The 18,064-nt window shown below is 41.3% G+C and overlaps 1 protein-coding gene across 1 annotated transcript in view; it reads left to right on the top strand.

Annotated features, from left to right (window-relative positions):
• Positions 1 to 349: 349 nt before the first annotated feature.
• Positions 350 to 18,064, top strand: part of stt3b (STT3 oligosaccharyltransferase complex catalytic subunit B) — a gene marked incomplete at its 5' end in the record, with an annotated part of 33,469 nt that continues 15,754 nt past the window's right edge. Inside the window, 6 exon segments of the mRNA XM_042316561.1 lie at positions 350 to 448; positions 3,199 to 3,345; positions 5,908 to 5,956; positions 6,701 to 6,855; positions 8,038 to 8,249; positions 17,090 to 17,277. Of these exon segments, the coding sequence (XP_042172495.1) occupies positions 350 to 448; positions 3,199 to 3,345; positions 5,908 to 5,956; positions 6,701 to 6,855; positions 8,038 to 8,249; positions 17,090 to 17,277 (850 nt within the window).

Genomic DNA, 18,064 nt, shown 5'->3' with positions numbered 1-18,064 from the left:
ATGGTCTCTGTGAGGATGCAGGCTTACTGGTCTCTGTGAGGATGCAGGCATAATGGTCTCTGTGAGGATGCAGGCTTAATGGTCTCTGTGAGGATGCAGGCTTACTGGTCTCTGTGAGGATGCAGGCTTAATGGTCTCTGTGAGGATGCAGGCTTAATGGTCTCTGTGAGGATGCAGGCATAATGGTTTCTCTCTGTGAGGATCTCTTACTCTCTGTCTCTGGTGTCTTAACCCTGTCTGTCTCTTACTCTCTGTCTCCAGTGTCTTAACCCTGTCTGTCTCTGGTGTCTTAACCCTGTCTGTCTCTTACTCTCTGTCTCCAGTGTCTTAACCCTGTCTGTCTCCACAGCTTACAGTACATTCTACATCGTTGGTCTGGTGCTCTCCATGCAGATCCCCTTTGTGGGGTTCCAGCCAATCAGGACCAGCGAACACATGGCTGCAGCAGGTAAGGACCAATCACCTGGGACCGTGATGTCACAACCTGATGCTGCCCTTGTACAGAGTTCACTCTGGACGTTTCCTGTTATCAGCCCCAGCTCCAGACAACTGATCAGATAGATAGATAGATAGATAGATAGATAGATAGATAGATAGATAGATAGATAGATAGATAGATAGATAGATAGATAGATAGATAGATAGATAGATAGATAGATAGATAGATAGATAGATAGATAGATAGATAGATAGATAGATAGATAGATAGATAGATAGATAGATAGATAGATAGATAGATAGATAGATAGATAGATAGATAGATAGATAGATAGTGGATGGACGGATAGGTAGGTGGGTGGGTAGGTAGGTAGGTAGGTAGGTAGGTGGGTGGGTGGGTGGGGGTGGGTGGGTGGGTGGGTGGGTGGGTGGGTGGGTGGGTGGGTGGGTGGGTGGGTGGGTAGGTAGGTAGGTAGGTAGGTAGGTAGGTAGGTAGGTAGGTAGGTAGGTAGATTGATTAATTGATTGATAGCCATGTACAGATTATATAGGGAGACAGATATTGTGATTCAGTGAGCTCCAAAAGTATTGGGACAGTGACTGTTTTTGGGTTGTTTTAGCAGGGGAGCTTAGCATTTTTTGGGGGGTGCTGAAGGGGTGCTGGGGGTATGATATTTGAGCATCTAATTTTCTCACTCCTGATTCACTCAGGATTATCCGTAAAAGTCACAATCTTGATGGAGTCATTGCTATGAATACAGGGGGACAAATAATACACTACTACATAATAATACACATTATTTATTAGAATGGGAGGACGATGTTCACAAAGGTTATTTATTAGAATGGGAGGACGATGTTCACAAAGGTTATTTATTAGAATGGGAGGACGATGTTCACAAAGGTTATTTATTAGAATGGGAGGACGATGTTCACAAAGGTTATTTATTAGAATGGGAGGACGATGTTCACAAAGGTTATTTATTAGAATGGGAGGACGGTGTTCACAAAGGTTATTTATTAGGATGGGAGGACGATGTTCACAAAGGTTATTTATTAGAATGGGAGGACGATGTTCACAAAGGTTATTTATTAGAATGGGAGGACAATGTTCACAAAGGTTATTTATTAGGATGGGAGGACGATGTTCACAAAGGTTATTTATTAGAATGGGAGGACGATGTTCACAAAGGTTATTTATTAGAATGGGAGGACAATGTTCACAAAGGTTATTTATTAGGATGGGAGGACGATGTTCACAAAGGTTATTTATTAGAATGGGAGGACGATGTTCATAAAGGTTATTTATTAGAATGGGAGGACGATGTTCACAAAGGTTATTTATTAGAATGGGAGGACGATGTTCACAAAGGTTATTTATTAGGATGGGAGGACGATGTTCATAAAGGTTATTTATTAGAATGGGAGGACGATGTTCACAAAGGTTATTTATTAGAATGGGAGGACGATGTTCACAAAGGTTATTTATTAGAATGGGAGGACGATGTTCACAAAGGTTATTTATTAGGATGGGAGGATGATGTTCACAAAGGTTATTTATTAGAATGGGAGGACGATGTTCACAAAGGTTATTTATTAGGATGGGAGGACGATGTACACAAAGGTTATTTATTAGAATGGGAGGACGATGTACACAAAGTTTATTTATTAGAATGGGAGGACGATGTTCACAAAGGTTATTTATTAGGATGGGAGGACGATGTACACAAAGGTTATTTATTAGAATGGGAGGACGATGTACACAAAGTTTATTTATTAGAATGGGAGGACGATGTTCACAAAGGTTATTTATTAGAATGGGAGGACGATGTACACAAAGTTTATTTATTAGGATGGGAGGACGATGTACACAAAGTTTATTTATTAGGATGGGAGGACGATGTTCACAACGTTTATTTATTTTACCGGTTCATCCTCTTAAATATTTAGCACTTTAAACTCAGACTCGTTGTATCATTTCAAATCCAAAGTGCTGGAGTACAGAACCAAAACAACAACAGATGGGTCACTACTGTGCCAATGCTTTTAGAGCTCAGTGTATATTAGACCTTCTATAGTCATAGAAATGCATGTTGCTGTGATGGATGCCTGTTGACACCCCTCCCTCTCCCTACCTGTACAGGGGTATAATGTAAACTCCTTCTCTCCTCACCTCCCCTCTCTCTCCTCACCTCCCCCTCTCTCCTCACCTCCCCCTCTCTCTCTCCTCCCCCCTCTCTCTCCCTCTCCCTCTCTTTCTCCTCGCCTTCTCTCTCAACACTCCCCCTCTCTCTCCTCACCTCCCCTCTCCCCCTCTCTCCCTCACCTCTCCCTCTCTCTCTCCTCCCCCCCCTCTCTCTCCTCACCTCCCCCTCTTTCTCCTCACCTCCCCCTCTCTCTCCCTCCCCCTCTCTCTCCTCACCTCCCCCTCTCTCTCTCCTCACCTCCCCCTCTCTCTCCTCACCTCCCCTCTCTCTCTCCTCACCTCCCCCTCTCTCCCTCACCTCCCCTCTCTCTCTCTCCCCCCCCTCTCTCCTCACCTCCCCCTCTCTCTCCTCCCCCCTCTCTCCCTCACCTCCCCTCTCTCTCTCCTCCCCCTCTTTCTCTCTCCTCTCTCCTTGCCTCTCTCTCTCATCTCTCCTCGCCTCCCCCCCTTCTCTCTCCTCTCTCCTCGCCTCCCACCTCTTTCTCTCTCCTGTCCTCTCCCCTCTCTTTCTCCTCGCCTATCTCTCTAATCTCTCCTCCCCCTCTCTCTACCAGGTGTGTTTGCGTTGCTCCAGGCCTATGCCTTCCTCCAGTACCTGAAAGACAGACTGACCAGACAGGAGTTCCAGACCCTGTTCTTCCTGGGGGTCTCTCTGGCTGCTGGGGCAGTCTTCCTCACTGTTATATACCTGACTTATACAGGTAGGTCAACACTGTTGTTATATACCTGACTTATACAGGTAGGTCAATACTGTGTTGTTATATACCTGACTTATACAGGTAGGTCAACACTGTGCTGTTATATACCTGAGTTATACAGGTAGGTCAACACTGTTGTTATATACCTGACTTATACAGGTAGGTCAACACTGTGCTGTTATATACCTGAGTTATACAGGTAGGTCAACACTGTGCTGTTATATACCTGACTTATACAGGTAGGTCAACACTGTGTTGTTATATACCTGACTTATACAGGTAGGTCAACACTGTGCTGTTATATACCTGACTTATACAGGTAGGTCAACACTGTGCTGTTATATACCTGACTTATACAGGTAGGTCAACACTGTGCTGTTATATACCTGACTTATACAGGTAGGTCAACACTGTTGTTATATACCTGACTTATACAGGTAGGTCAACACTGTTGTTATATACCTGACTTATACAGGTAGGTCAACACTGTGCTGTTATATACCTGACTTATACAGGTAGGTCAACACTGTTGTTATATACCTGACTTATACAGGTAGGTCAACACTGTGCTGTTATATACCTGAGTTATACAGGTAGGTCAACACTGTGCTGTTATATACCTGACTTATACAGGTAGGTCAACACTGTGCTGTTATATACCTGACTTATACAGGTAGGTCAACACTGTTGTTATATACCTGACTTATACAGGTAGGTCAACACTGTGCTGTTATATACCTGAGTTATACAGGTAGGTCAATACTGTGTTGTTATATACCTGACTTATACAGGTAGGTCAACACTGTGCTGTTATATACCTGAGTTATACAGGTAGGTCAACACTGTGCTGTTATATACCTGACTTATACAGGTAGGTCAACACTGTGCTGTTATATACCTGAGTTAGACAGGTAGGTCAACACTGTGCTGTTATATACCTGACTTATACAGGTAGGTCAACACTGTTGTTATATACCTGACTTATACAGGTAGGTCAACACTGTGCTGTTATATACCTGACTTATACAGGTAGGTCAACACTGTGCTGTTATATACCTGACTTATACAGGTAGGTCAACACTGTGCTGTTATATACCTGACTTGTACAGGTAGGTCAACACTGTGCTGTTATATACCTGACTTATACAGGTAGGTCAACACTGTTGTTATATACCTGACTTATACAGGTAGGTCAACACTGTGCTGTTATATACCTGAGTTACTGTATACAGGTAGGTCAACACTGTTGTTATATACCTGACTTATACAGGTAGGTCAACACTGTGCTGTTATATACCTGACTTATACAGGTAGGTCAACACTGTGCTGTTATATACCTGAGTTATACAGGTAGGTCAACACTGTGCTGTTATATACCTGACTTATACAGGTAGGTCAACACTGTTGTTATATACCTGACTTATACAGGTAGGTCAACACTGTGCTGTTATATACCTGACTTATACAGGTAGGTCAACACTGTGCTGTTATATACCTGACTTATACAGGTAGGTCAACACTGTGCTGTTATATACCTGACTTATACAGGTAGGTCAACACTGTGCTGTTATATACCTGACTTATACAGGTAGGTCAACACTGTGCTGTTATATACCTGAGTTATACAGGTAGGTCAACACTGTGCTGTTATATACCTGACTTATACAGGTAGGTCAACACTGTGCTGTTATATACCAGAGTTACTGTATACAGGAAGGTCAACACTGTGCTGTTATATACCTGACTTATACAGGAAGGTCAACACTGTGCTGTTATATACCTGACTTATACAGGTAGGTCAATACTGTGTTGTTATATAGAAACAGGAGTCAAACAGGAGTCAGGAGTCAGGAGTTAGGAGTCAGGAGTTTAGGAGTCAGGGGTTTAGGAGTCAGGGGTTTAGGAGTCAGGGGTTTAGGAGTCAGGAGTTTAGGAGTCAGGGTTTTAGGAGTCAGGAGTTTAGGAGTCAGGCGTTAGGAGTCAGGAGTTTAGGAGTCAGGCGTTAGGAGTCAGGAGTTTAGGAGCAGGAGTTTAGGAGTCAGGAGTTTAGAAGTCAGGCGTTAGGAGTCAGGAGTTTAGGAGTCAGGAGTTTAGGAGTCAGGCGTTAGGAGTTTAGGTGTCAGGAGTTTAGGTGTCAGGAGTTTAGGTGTCAGGAGTTTAGGAGTCAGGAGTTTAGGAGTCAGGAGTTTAGGAGTCAGGAGTTAGGAGTTTAGGAGTCAGGAGTTTAGGAGTCAGGAGTTAGGATTCAGGAGTTAGGAGTTAGGAGTTTAGGAGTTAGGAGTTTAGGAGTCAGGAGTTTAGGAGTCAGGAGTTTAGGAGTCAGGCATTAGGAGTTAGGATTCAGGAGTTTAGGAGTCAGGAGTTTAGGAGTCAGGAGTCAGAGTTTAGGAGTCAGAGTTTAGGAGTCAGGAGTTTAGGAGTCAGGAGTTTAGGAGTCAGGAGTTTAGGAGTCAGGGAAATAGGATTTTGAATGGGAATCAATTGTAATCTCCAAAACCTAACGTGTGTGTGATCGTGTACATAATCATAACTGTGCTGTACTTAATAATGTTCATTGTGTTTTAGGACACATCGCTCCTTGGAGTGGTCGATTCTATTCACTGTGGGATACCGGGTAAGCACTAAACAGTACACACACACACACACACACACACACACACACACACACACACACACACACACACACAGACACAGACACACACACACACACACACACACACACACACACGGCCTCTGCTGTAGAGAGAGAAGGCTGTCAGAGTGCCCAATCAGCTGTTTATTTGTCTCAGAGTGCGTGTTCTGCTGCAGTGCAGTGTGGGTCGTGTCAGGTCTACGTGTGTCTAGTTTTACTCCCTGTGGATCACCTTTACCAAGGAACCACTGTGTTCCTCTTTCTGCCAATGTCCACTCACTTCCTGTAGCAACAACCTTCCACAGGCTCTTCAGATAAATCCTTTAAATCCCTCCCTCCCTCCCTTACCCCTCTCCCTCCCTCCCTCACCCCACCCCCTCTCTTCACCCTCCCTCCCACACCCCCTCTCTCCCCCCCCCTCTCCTCCCTCATCTCCCTCCTTCCTCTCTCTCCCTCCCTCCCTCAACCCACCCCCTCTCTCCCTCCCTCCTCTCCCCCTCCTCTCCCCTCTCCCTCCCTCCTCTCCCTCCCCTCCCTCCCTCCCTCCCTCCCTCCCCCTCCCTCCCTCCCTCCTCTCCCTCCCTCTCTCCTTCTCTCCCTCCCTCCCTCCCTCCCTCCCTCCTCTCCCCTCACCCCTCTCTCCCTCCCCCTCTCCCTCCCTCACCCCTCTCTCCCTTCCCCTCTCCCTCCCTCCTCTCCCTCTCCCTCCCTCTCTCCTCTCTCCAGGTATGCTAAGATCCACATCCCCATCATAGCGTCTGTGTCGGAGCACCAGCCCACCACCTGGGTCTCGTTCTTCTTCGACCTCCACATCCTGGTCTGTACCTTTCCTGCTGGACTCTGGTTCTGCATCAAGAACATCAACGACGAGAGAGTCTTCGGTAAGACACGTCTACAGTTAGATGGCATGGCAATGTGTGTGTGTATGCAGGTGTGTGTGTGTGTATGCAGGTGTGTGTGTGTATGCAGGTGTGTGTGTGTATGCAGGTGTGTGTGTGTATGCAGGTGTGTGTGTGTGTATGCAGGTGTGTGTGTGTGTATGCAGGTGTGTGTGTGTGTATGCAGGTGTGTGTGTGTGTGTATGCAGGTGTGTGTGTGTATGCAGGTGTGTGTGTGTGTATGCAGGTGTGTGTGTGTATGCAGGTGTGTGTGTGTGTATGCAGGTGTGTGTGTATGCAGGTGTGTGTGTGTGTGTGTATGCAGGTGTGTGTGTGTATGCAGGTGTGTGTGTGTGTATGCAGGTGTGTGTGTGTGTATGCAGGTGTGTGTGTGTGTGTATGCAGGTGTGTGTGTGTGTATGCAGGTGTGTGTGTGTATGCAGGTGTGTGTGTATGCAGGTGTGTGTGTGTATGCAGGTGTGTGTGTGTGTGCAGGTGTGTGTGTGACCATAGAAATATAATGACTACAGCAATCATTACTATTCAAGTCAACAAACACACACACAGACACACACAGACACATAGAAACACATAAACACACACATACACACTCATACACACCCTGCTGTTCCTAGTGGTTCTTTAATAGGATCTCTGTGTTTAACCCTGCTGTTCCTAGTGGTTCTTTAATAGGATCTCTGTGTTTTACCCTGCTGTTCCTAGTGGTTCTGGATGCTGTTAGTGCTGTCTACTTCTCAGAGAGAGTAGTGTGTTAAACCCTAACCCAGTATATTAAACTCTAACCCAGTATATTAAACCCTAACCCAGTATATTAAACCCTAACCCAGTATATTAAACCGTAACCCAGTATATTAAACTCTAACCCAGTATATTAAACTCTAACCCAGTATATTAAACTCTAACCCAGTATATTAAACCCTAACCCAGTATATTAAACCCTAACCCGGTATATTAAACCCTAACCCAGTATATTAAACTCTATCCCAGTATATTAAACTCTAACCCTGTATATTAAACCCTAATCCAGTATATTAAACTCTAACCCAGTATATTAAACTCTATCCCAGTATATTAAACTCTAACCCTGTATATTAAACCCTAACCCAGTATATTAAACTCTAACCCAGTATATTAAACTCTAACCCTGCTCTCTGTCTCCCCTAGTGGCCCTGTATGCCATCAGTGCTGTCTACTTTGCTGGAGTGATGGTCCGTCTGATGCTGACCCTGACCCCTGTAGTGTGTATGCTGTCAGCTATAGCCTTCTCCAGCGTGTTTGAACACTACCTAGGGGATGACATGAAGAGGGAGAGCCCTCCCATAGAGGACAGTAGTGATGAGGACGACAAGAGGAACTCTGGAAACCTCTATGATAAGGTATGACTAGAGGCTCTCTGGAAACCTCTATGATAAGGTATGACTAGAGGCTCTCTGGAAACCTCTATGATAAGGTTTGAGGATGACTAAAGGCCCTCTGGAAACCTCTATGATAAGATTTGAGGATGACTAGAGGCCCTCTGGAAACCTCTATGATAAGGTATGACTAGAGGCTCTCTGGAAACCTCTATGTTAAGGTATGAGGATGACTAGAGGCTCTCTGGAAACCTCTATGATAAGATTTGAGGATGACTAGAGGCTCTCTGGAAACATCTATGATAAGGTATGAGGATGACTAGAGGCTCTCTGGAAACCTCTATGATGTACAGGTTGCATTTATAGTTTAGTTCAGTATACATGTCAGTATAGTTCGTATTCAGTATACAGTTTGGTATCGTCAGTATTTAGTATACAGTTCAGTATAGTCAGTATTCAGTATACCGTTCGCTATAGTCAGTGTACAGTTCAGTAAAGTCAGTATTCAGTGTACAGTTCAGTAAAGTCAGTATTCAGTGTACAGTTCAGTATAGTCAGTATTCAGTATACAGTTTAGTATATTCAGTATTCAGTATACAGTTTGGTATCGTCAGTATTCAGTGTATAGTTCAGTATAGTCAGTATTCAGTATACAGTTTAGTATATTCAGTATTCAGTATATAGTTCAGTATAGTCAGTGTTCAGTATACAGTTCAGTATAGTCAGTATTCAGTATACAGTTCAGTATAGTCTGTGTTCAGTATCCAGTTCAGTATAGTCAGTATTCAGTATACAGTTCAGTATAGTCAGTATTCAGTATACAGTTCAGTATAGTCAGTATTCAGTATACAGTTCAGTATAGTCAGTATTCAGTATACAGTTCAATATAGTCAGTATACAGTTCAGTATAGTCAGTATTCAGTATACAGTTCAGTATAGTCAGTATCCAGTTCAGTATAGTCAGTATTCAGTATACAGTTCAGTATAGTCAGTATCCAGTTCAGTATAGTCAGTATTCAGTATACAGTTCAGTATAGTCAGTATCCAGTTCAGTATAGTCAGTATTCAGTATACAGTTCAGTATAGTCAGTATTCAGTATACAGTTCAGTATAGTCAGTATTCAGTTCAGTATAGTCAGTATCCAGTTCAGTATAGTCAGTATTCAGTATACAGTTCAGTATAGTCAGTATCCAGTTCAGTATAGTCAGTATTCAGTATACAGTTCAGTATAGTCAGTATTCAGTATACAGTTCAGTATAGTCAGTATACAGTTCAGTATAGTCAGTATTCAGTATACAGTTCAGTATAGTCAGTATCCAGTTCAGTATAGTCAGTATTCAGTATACAGTTCAGTATAGTCAGTATTCAGTATACAGTTCAGTATAGTCAGTATTCAGTATACAGTTCAGTATACTGTAAAGTGTCGGTCCCATGTTTCATAAACTGAAATAACAGATCCCAGAAATGTAAGGTACCAAAGCTCTGACTACTGCAGTGCAACATAGTGCACTACAGTAGATAAGGATTGGAAGATACTAAAGCTCTGGCCAAAAGAAGTGGACTTCAGATGTACCTAAGGAGGCAAAGATAACTGAACTAAATGACTATCGCCCTACAGCACTCACTTCTGTCACCATGAAGAGAGAGACTATTCAAGGATCATTTCACTTCCACCTTACCTGACACTCTAGACCCCGTTCAATTTGCTTACCGCCCCAATAGATCCGTGCGTGCTCAGCCCCCTCCTGTACTCCCTGTTCACCCACGACTGCGTGGCCACGCACGCCTCCAACTCAAATCATCAAGTTTGCAGACGACACAACAGTAGTGCGCTTGATTACCAACAACGACGAGACGGCCTACAGGGAGGAGGTGAGGGCACTCAGAGTGTGGTGGCAGGAAAATAACCTCTCACTCAATGTCAACAAAACAAAGGAGATGATGGTGGACTTCAGGAAACAGCAGAGGAACACCCCCTATCCACATTAATGGGACAGTAGTGGAGAGGGTGGAAAGCTTCAAGTTCTTCGGGGTACACATCACAGACAAACTGAAGGCGCAGCCTCGCCTCTTCAACCTCAGGGGGCTGAAGAAATTCGGCTTGTCACCAATAAACACTCACAAACTTTTTCTGATGCACAATTGAGAGCATCCTGTTGGGCTGCATCACCGCCTGGTACGGCAACTTCACCGCCCATAACCGTAAGGCTCTCAGAGGGTAGTGAGGTCTGCACAACGCATCACAGGGGGCAAACTACCTGCCCTCCAGGACACCTACACCACCCGATGTCACAGGAAGGCCATAAAGATCATCAAGGACAACAACCACCCGAGTCACTGCCTGTTCACCGCTATCATCCAGAAGGCGAGGTCAGTACAGGTGCATCAAAACTGGGACCGAGAGACTGAAAAACAGCTTCTATCTCAAGGCCATCAGACTGTTAAATGTCCATCACTAGCCGGCTTCCACCCGGTTACTCAACTCTGCACCTTAGAGGCTGCTGCCCCATTTACATAGACATGGAATCACTGGCCACTTTAAATAATGGAACACTGGTCACTTTAATAATGGAACACTGGTCACTTTAATAATGGAACACTGGTCACTTTAATAATGGAACACTAGTCACCTTAAATAATGGAATCACTGGTCACTTTAATAATGGAACACTGGTCACTTTAATAATGGAACACTAGTCACTTTAATAATGGAACACTGGTCACTTTAATAATGGAATCACTGGTCACTTTAAATAATGGAACACTGGTCACTTTAATAATGGAACACTGGTCACTTTAATAATGGAACACTGGTCACTTTAATAATGGAATCACTGGTCACTTTAATAATGGAACACTGGTCACTTTAATAATGGAATCACTGGTCACTTTAAATAATGGAACACTGGTCACTTTAATAATGGAACACTGGTCACTTTAATAATGGAACACTGGTCACTTTAATAATGGAATCACTGGTCACTTTAATAATGGAACACTGGTCACTTTAATAATGGAACACTGGCCACTTTAATAATGGAACACTGGTCATTATGTAAATATTCTATTCTACTGAACAACTAGTCACCTTAATAATGTTTACATACTGCTGTACTCATCTCATATGTAAATACTGTATTCTATTCTACTGTATTTACTAACTAGTCACTTTAATAATGTTTACATACTGCTGTACTCATCTCATCTGTATATACTGTATTCTATTCTACTGTATTTACTAACTAGTCACCTTAATAATGTTTACATACTGCTGTACTCATCTCATCTGTATATACTGTATTCTATTCTACTGTATTTACTAACTAGTCACCTTAATAATGTTTACATACTGCTGTACTCATCTCATCTGTATATACTGTATTCTATTCTACTGTATTTACTAACTAGTCACTTTAATAATGTTTACATACTGCTGTACTCATCTCATATGTATATACTGTATTCTATTCTACTGTATTTACTAACTAGTCACCTTAATAATGTTTACATACTGCTGTACTCATCTCATATGTATATACTGTATTCTATTCTACTGTACTAACTAGTCACCTTAATAATGTTTACATACACTCATCTCATCTGTATATACTGTATTCTATTCTACTGTATTTACTAACTAGTCACCTTAATAATGTTTACATACTGCTGTACTCATCTCATTGTATATACTGTAATTCTACTGTATTTACTAACTAGTCACCTAATAATGTTTACATACTGCTGTAATCTCATCTGTATATACTGTATTCTATTCTACTGTATTTACTAACTAGTCACCTTAATAATGTTTACATACTGTTGTAATCATTCATCTGTATATGTATTCTATTCTACTGTATTTACTCTAGCCACTGGCTCAATAATGTTTATATATTGTTAATATCACAAGCATTTAGTTAGATATTACTGCACTGTTGGAGCCTGGAACACAAGTATTTAGTTAGATATTACTGCACTGTTGGAGCCTGGAACACAAGCATTTAGTTAGATATACTGCACTGTTGGAGCCTGGAACACAAGCATTTAGTTAGATACTACTGCACTGTTGGAGCCTGGAACACAAGCATTTAGTTAGATATTACTGCACTGTTGGAGCCTGGAACACAAGCATTTAGTTAGATACTACTGCACTGTTGGAGAATGGAACACAAGCATTTAGTTAGATATTACTGCACTGTTGGAGCCTGGAACACAAGCATTTAGTTAGATACTACTGCACTGTTGGAGCCTGGAACACAAGCATTTAGTTAGATACTACTGCACTGTTGGAGCCTGGAACACAAGCATTTAGTTAGATACTACTGCACTGTTGGAGCCTGGAACACAAGCATTTAGTTAGATACTACTGCACTGTTGGAGCCTGGAACACAAGCATTTAGTTAGATACTACTGCACTGTTGGAGCCTGGAACACAAGCATTTAGTTAGATACTACTGCACTGTTGGAGCCTGGAACACAAGCATTTAGTTAGATACTACTGCACTGTTGGAGCCTGGAACACAAGCATTTAGTTAGATACTACTGCACTGTTGGAGCCTGGAACACAAGCATTTAGTTAGATATTACTGCACTGTTGGAGCCTGGAACACAAGCATTTAGTTAGATACTACTGCACTGTTGGAGCCTGGAACACAAGCATTTAGTTAGATACTACTGCACTGTTGGAGCCTGGAACACAAGCATTTAGTTAGATATTACTGCACTGTTGGAGCCTGGAACACAAGCATTTAGTTAGATACTACTGCACTGTTGGAGAATGGAACACAAGCATTTAGTTAGATATTACTGCACTGTTGGAGCCTGGAACACAAGCATTTAGTTAGATACTACTGCACTGTTGGAGCCTGGAACACAAGCATTTAGTTAGATACTACTGCACTGTTGGAGCCTGGAACACAAGCATTTAGTTAGATACTACTGCACTGTTGGAGCCTGGAACACAAGCATTTAGTTAGATACTACTGCACTGTTGGAGCCTGGAACACAAGCATTTAGTTAGATACTACTGCACTGTTGGAGCCTGGAACACAAGCATTTAGTTAGATACTACTGCACTGTTGGAGCCTGGAACACAAGCATTTAGTTAGATACTACTGCACTGTTGGAGCCTGGAACACAAGCATTTAGTTAGATACTACTGCACTGTTGGAGCCTGGAACACAAGCATTTAGTTAGATACTACTGCACTGTTGGAGCCTGGAACACAAGCATTTAGTTAGATATTACTGCACTGTTGGAGCCTGGAACACAAGCATTTAGTTAGATACTACTGCACTGTTGGAGCCTGGAACACAAGCATTTAGTTAGATATTACTGCACTGTTGGAGCCTGGAACACAAGCATTTAGTTAGATACTACTGCACTGTTGGAGAATGGAACACAAGCATTTAGTTAGATATTACTGCACTGTTGGAGCCTGGAACACAAGCATTTAGTTAGATATTACTGCACTGTTGGAGCCTGGAACACAAGCATTTAGTTAGATACTACTGCACTGTTGGAGCCTGGAACACAAGCATTTAGTTAGATACTACTGCACTGTTGGAGCCTGGAACACAAGCATTTAGTTAGATACTACTGCACTGTTGGAGCCTGGAACACAAGCATTTAGTTAGATACTACTGCACTGTTGGAGCCTGGAACACAAGCATTTAGTTAGATACTACTGCACTGTTGGAGCCTGGAACACAAGCATTTAGTTAGATACTACTGCACTGTTGGAGCCTGGAACACAAGCATTTAGTTAGATACTACTGCACTGTTGGAGCCTGGAACACAAGCATTTAGTTAGATATTACTGCACTGTTGGAGCCTGGAACACAAGCATTTAGTTAGATATTACTGCACTGTTGGAGCCTGGAACACAAGCATTTAGTTAGATACTACTGCACTGTTGGAGCCTGGAACACAAGCATTTAGTTAGATATTACTGCACTGTTGGAGCCTGGAACACAAGCATTTAGTTAGATACTACTGCACTGTTGGAGAATGGAACACAAGCATTTAGTTAGATATTACTGCACTGTTGGAGCCTGGAACACAAGCATTTAGTTAGATACTACTGCACTGTTGGAGCCTGGAACACAAGCATTTAGTTAGATATTACTGCACTGTTGGAGCCTGGAACACAAGCATTTAGTTAGATATTACTGCACTGCAGCCTGGAACACAAGCATTTAGTTAGATACTACTGCACTGTTGGAGCCTGGAACACAAGCATTTAGTTAGATACTACTGCACTGTTGGACCCTGGAACACAAGCATTTAGTTAGATACTACTGCACTGTTGGAGCCTGGAACACAAGCATTTAGTTAGATATTACTGCACTGTTGGAGCCTGGAACACAAGCATTTAGTTAGATACTACTGCACTGTTGGAGCCTGGAACACAAGCATTTAGTTAGATATTACTGCACTGTTGGAGCCTGGAACACAAGCATTTAGTTAGATACTACTGCACTGTTGGAGAATGGAACACAAGCATTTAGTTAGATATTACTGCACTGTTGGAGCCTGGAACACAAGCATTTAGTTAGATATTACTGCACTGTTGGAGCCTGGAACACAAGCATTTAGTTAGATACTACTACACTGTTGGAGCCTGGAACACAAGCATTTAGTTAGATACTACTGCACTGTTGGAGCCTGGAACACAAGCATTTAGTTAGATACTACTGCACTGTTGGAGCCTGGAACACAAGCATTTAGTTAGATACTACTGCACTGTTGGAGCCTGGAACACAAGCATTTAGTTAGATACTACTGCACTGTTGGAGCCTGGAACACAAGCATTTAGTTAGATATTTAGTTAAATCTGTTAAATATGGACCAATAACATCTGATAAATATGGACCAATACCATCTGTTAAATATGGACCAATAACATCTGATAAATATGGACCAATAACATCTGTTAAATATGGACCAATAACACCTGTTAAATATGGACCAATAACATCTGTTAAATATGGACCAATAACATCTGTTAAATATGGACCAATAACATCTGATAAATATGGACCAATAACATCTGTTAAATATGGACCAATAACATCTGTTAAATATGGACCAATTACATCTGTTAAATATGGACCAATTACATCTGTTAAATATGGACCAATTACATCTGTTAAATATGGACCAATTACATCTGTTAAATATGGACCAATTACATCTGTTAAATATGGACCAATAACATCTGTTAAATATGGACCAATAACATCTGATAAATATGTGTATGGACCAATAACATCTGTTAAATATGGACCAATAACATCTGTTAAATATGGACCAATAACATCTGTTAAATATGGACCAATTACATCTGTTAAATATGGACCAATAACATCTGGTAAATATGGACCAATAACATCTGGTAAATATGGACCAATTACATCTGTTAAATATGGACCAATAACATCTGTTAAATATGTGATGGACCAATAACACCTGTTAAATATGGACCAATAACATCTGGGACCAATAACATCTGATAAATATGGACCAATAACTGATAAATATGTGTATGGACCAATAACATCTGATAAATATGGACCAATAACATCTGTTAAATATGGACCAATAACACCTGATAAATATGGACCAATAACATCTGATAAATATGGACCAATAACATCTGTTAAATATGGACCAATAACACCTGATAAATATGGACCAATAACATCTGTTAAATATGGACCAATAACACCTGATAAATATGGACCAATAACATCTGTTAAATATGGACCAATAACACCTGATAAATATGGACCAATAACACCTGTTAAATATGGACCAATAACACCTGATAAATATGGACCAATTACATCTGTTAAATATGGACCAATAACACCTGATAAATATGGACCAATAACATCTGTTAAATATGGACCAATAACATCTGTTAAATATGGACCAATTACATCTGATAAATATGGACCAATAACACCTGATAAATATGGACCAATAACATCTGATAAATATGGACCAATAACATCTGATAAATATGGACCAATAACATCCCAATAACATCTGAAATAACCAATAACATGGGACCAATAACATCTGAAATAACCAATAACATCTGGGACCAATAACATCTGTTAAATATGGACCAATAACATCTGTTAAATATGGACCAATAACATCTGATAAATATGGACCAATAACATCTGATAAATATGGACCAATAACATCTGTTAAATATGGACCAATAACACCTGATAAATATGGACCAATAACATCTGATAAATATGGACCAATAACATCTGTTAAATATGGACCAATAACATCTGATAAATATGGACCAATAACATCTGATAAATATGGACCAATAACATCTGTTAAATATGGACCAATAACATCTGTTAAATATGGACCAATAACACCTGTTAAATATGGACCAATAACATCTGATAAATATGGACCAATAACATCTGATAAATATGGACCAATAACATCTGATAAATATGGACCAATAACATCTAAATATGGACCAATAAATCTGATGGACCAATAACATCTGATAAATATGGACCAGTACAATTTGTTTTGGTTTAAAGTACATAACTGGTTTAGATTTTGGTAACTCATTTCTTTGTCGAGACAGTTGATGAGGATCTCATATTGGTATTAGAGCTGTTGACATTTTCCTAACGTGAAGTAAACTGATACCATATCTATTAGATGTGTCTTCCCACAAACTGATTGTCTATATGTTTTTGGTGTCACTGCATATGAAAAGAGGGATTTGCAGTTCTGATATTTGACTGAACGTACCATATTAGCAGGGGTTTTTAGTGATGTGTGACTGATATCTGTGAGTTCCTGTCTCCCTCTGCAGGCAGGGAAGGTCCGTAAGCACGTCTCAGAGCAGGAGAAGACAGAGGAAGGTCTGGGGCCCAACATTAAGAGTATCGTCACCATGTTGATGTTGATGCTGCTGATGATGTTCGCTGTCCACTGCACCTGGGTTACTAGTAACGCCTACTCCAGCCCTAGTGTGGTGCTGGCCTCTTATAACAACGATGGGTAAGACCACACACACACATACACACACATATACACACACACACACATATACACACACTCTCTTCAGTTGATTAGTTTCCTCTGGAACTGTCATTTCCTAATGTGTCTCTTTCTCTCTGTTTCTCTCTCTCTAGTTTCTCTCTCTAGTTGTTTCTCTCTCTCTGTTTCTCTCTCTCTGTTTCTCTCTCTCTGTTTCTCTCTCTAGTTGTTTCTCTCTCTCTGTTTCTCTCTCTCTGTTTCTCTCTCTAGTTGTTTCTCTCTCTCTAGTTGTTTCTCTCTCTGTTTCTCTCTCTCTGTTTCTCTCTCTCTGTTTCTCTCTCTGTGTTTCTCTCTCTCTGTTTCTCTCTCTAGTTGTTTCTCTCTCTGTTTCTTCTCTTTCTCTAGTTGTTTCTCTCTCTCTGTTTCTCTCTCTAGTTGTTTCTCTCTGTTTCTCTGTTTCTCTCTCTAGTTGTTTCTCTCTCTGTTTCTCTCTCTAGTTGTTTCTCTCTCTGTTTCTCTCTCTAGTTGTTTCTCTCTCTCTGTTTCTCTCTCTAGTTGTTTCTCTCTCTCTGTTTCTCTCTCTCTGTTTCTCTCTCTAGTTGTTTCTCTCTCTAGTTGTTTCTCTCTGTTTCTCTCTCTAGTTGTTTCTCTCTCTAGTTGTTTCTCTCTCTCTGTTTCTCTCTCTAGTTGTTTCTCTCTCTGTTTCTCTCTCTAGTTGTTTCTCTCTCTCTGTTTCTCTCTCTAGTTGTTTCTCTTTCTCTGTTTCTCTCTCTAGTTGTTTCTCTCTCTAGTTGTTTCTCTCTCTGTT

Source organism: Oncorhynchus tshawytscha, unplaced genomic scaffold, assembly GCF_018296145.1.
Source record: "Oncorhynchus tshawytscha isolate Ot180627B unplaced genomic scaffold, Otsh_v2.0 Un_contig_164_pilon_pilon, whole genome shotgun sequence".
Taxonomy (NCBI): Eukaryota; Metazoa; Chordata; class Actinopteri; order Salmoniformes; family Salmonidae; genus Oncorhynchus; species Oncorhynchus tshawytscha.
Note: the sequence above shows the minus strand (reverse complement) of the source record. Positions and strands in the feature narration are given on the sequence as shown.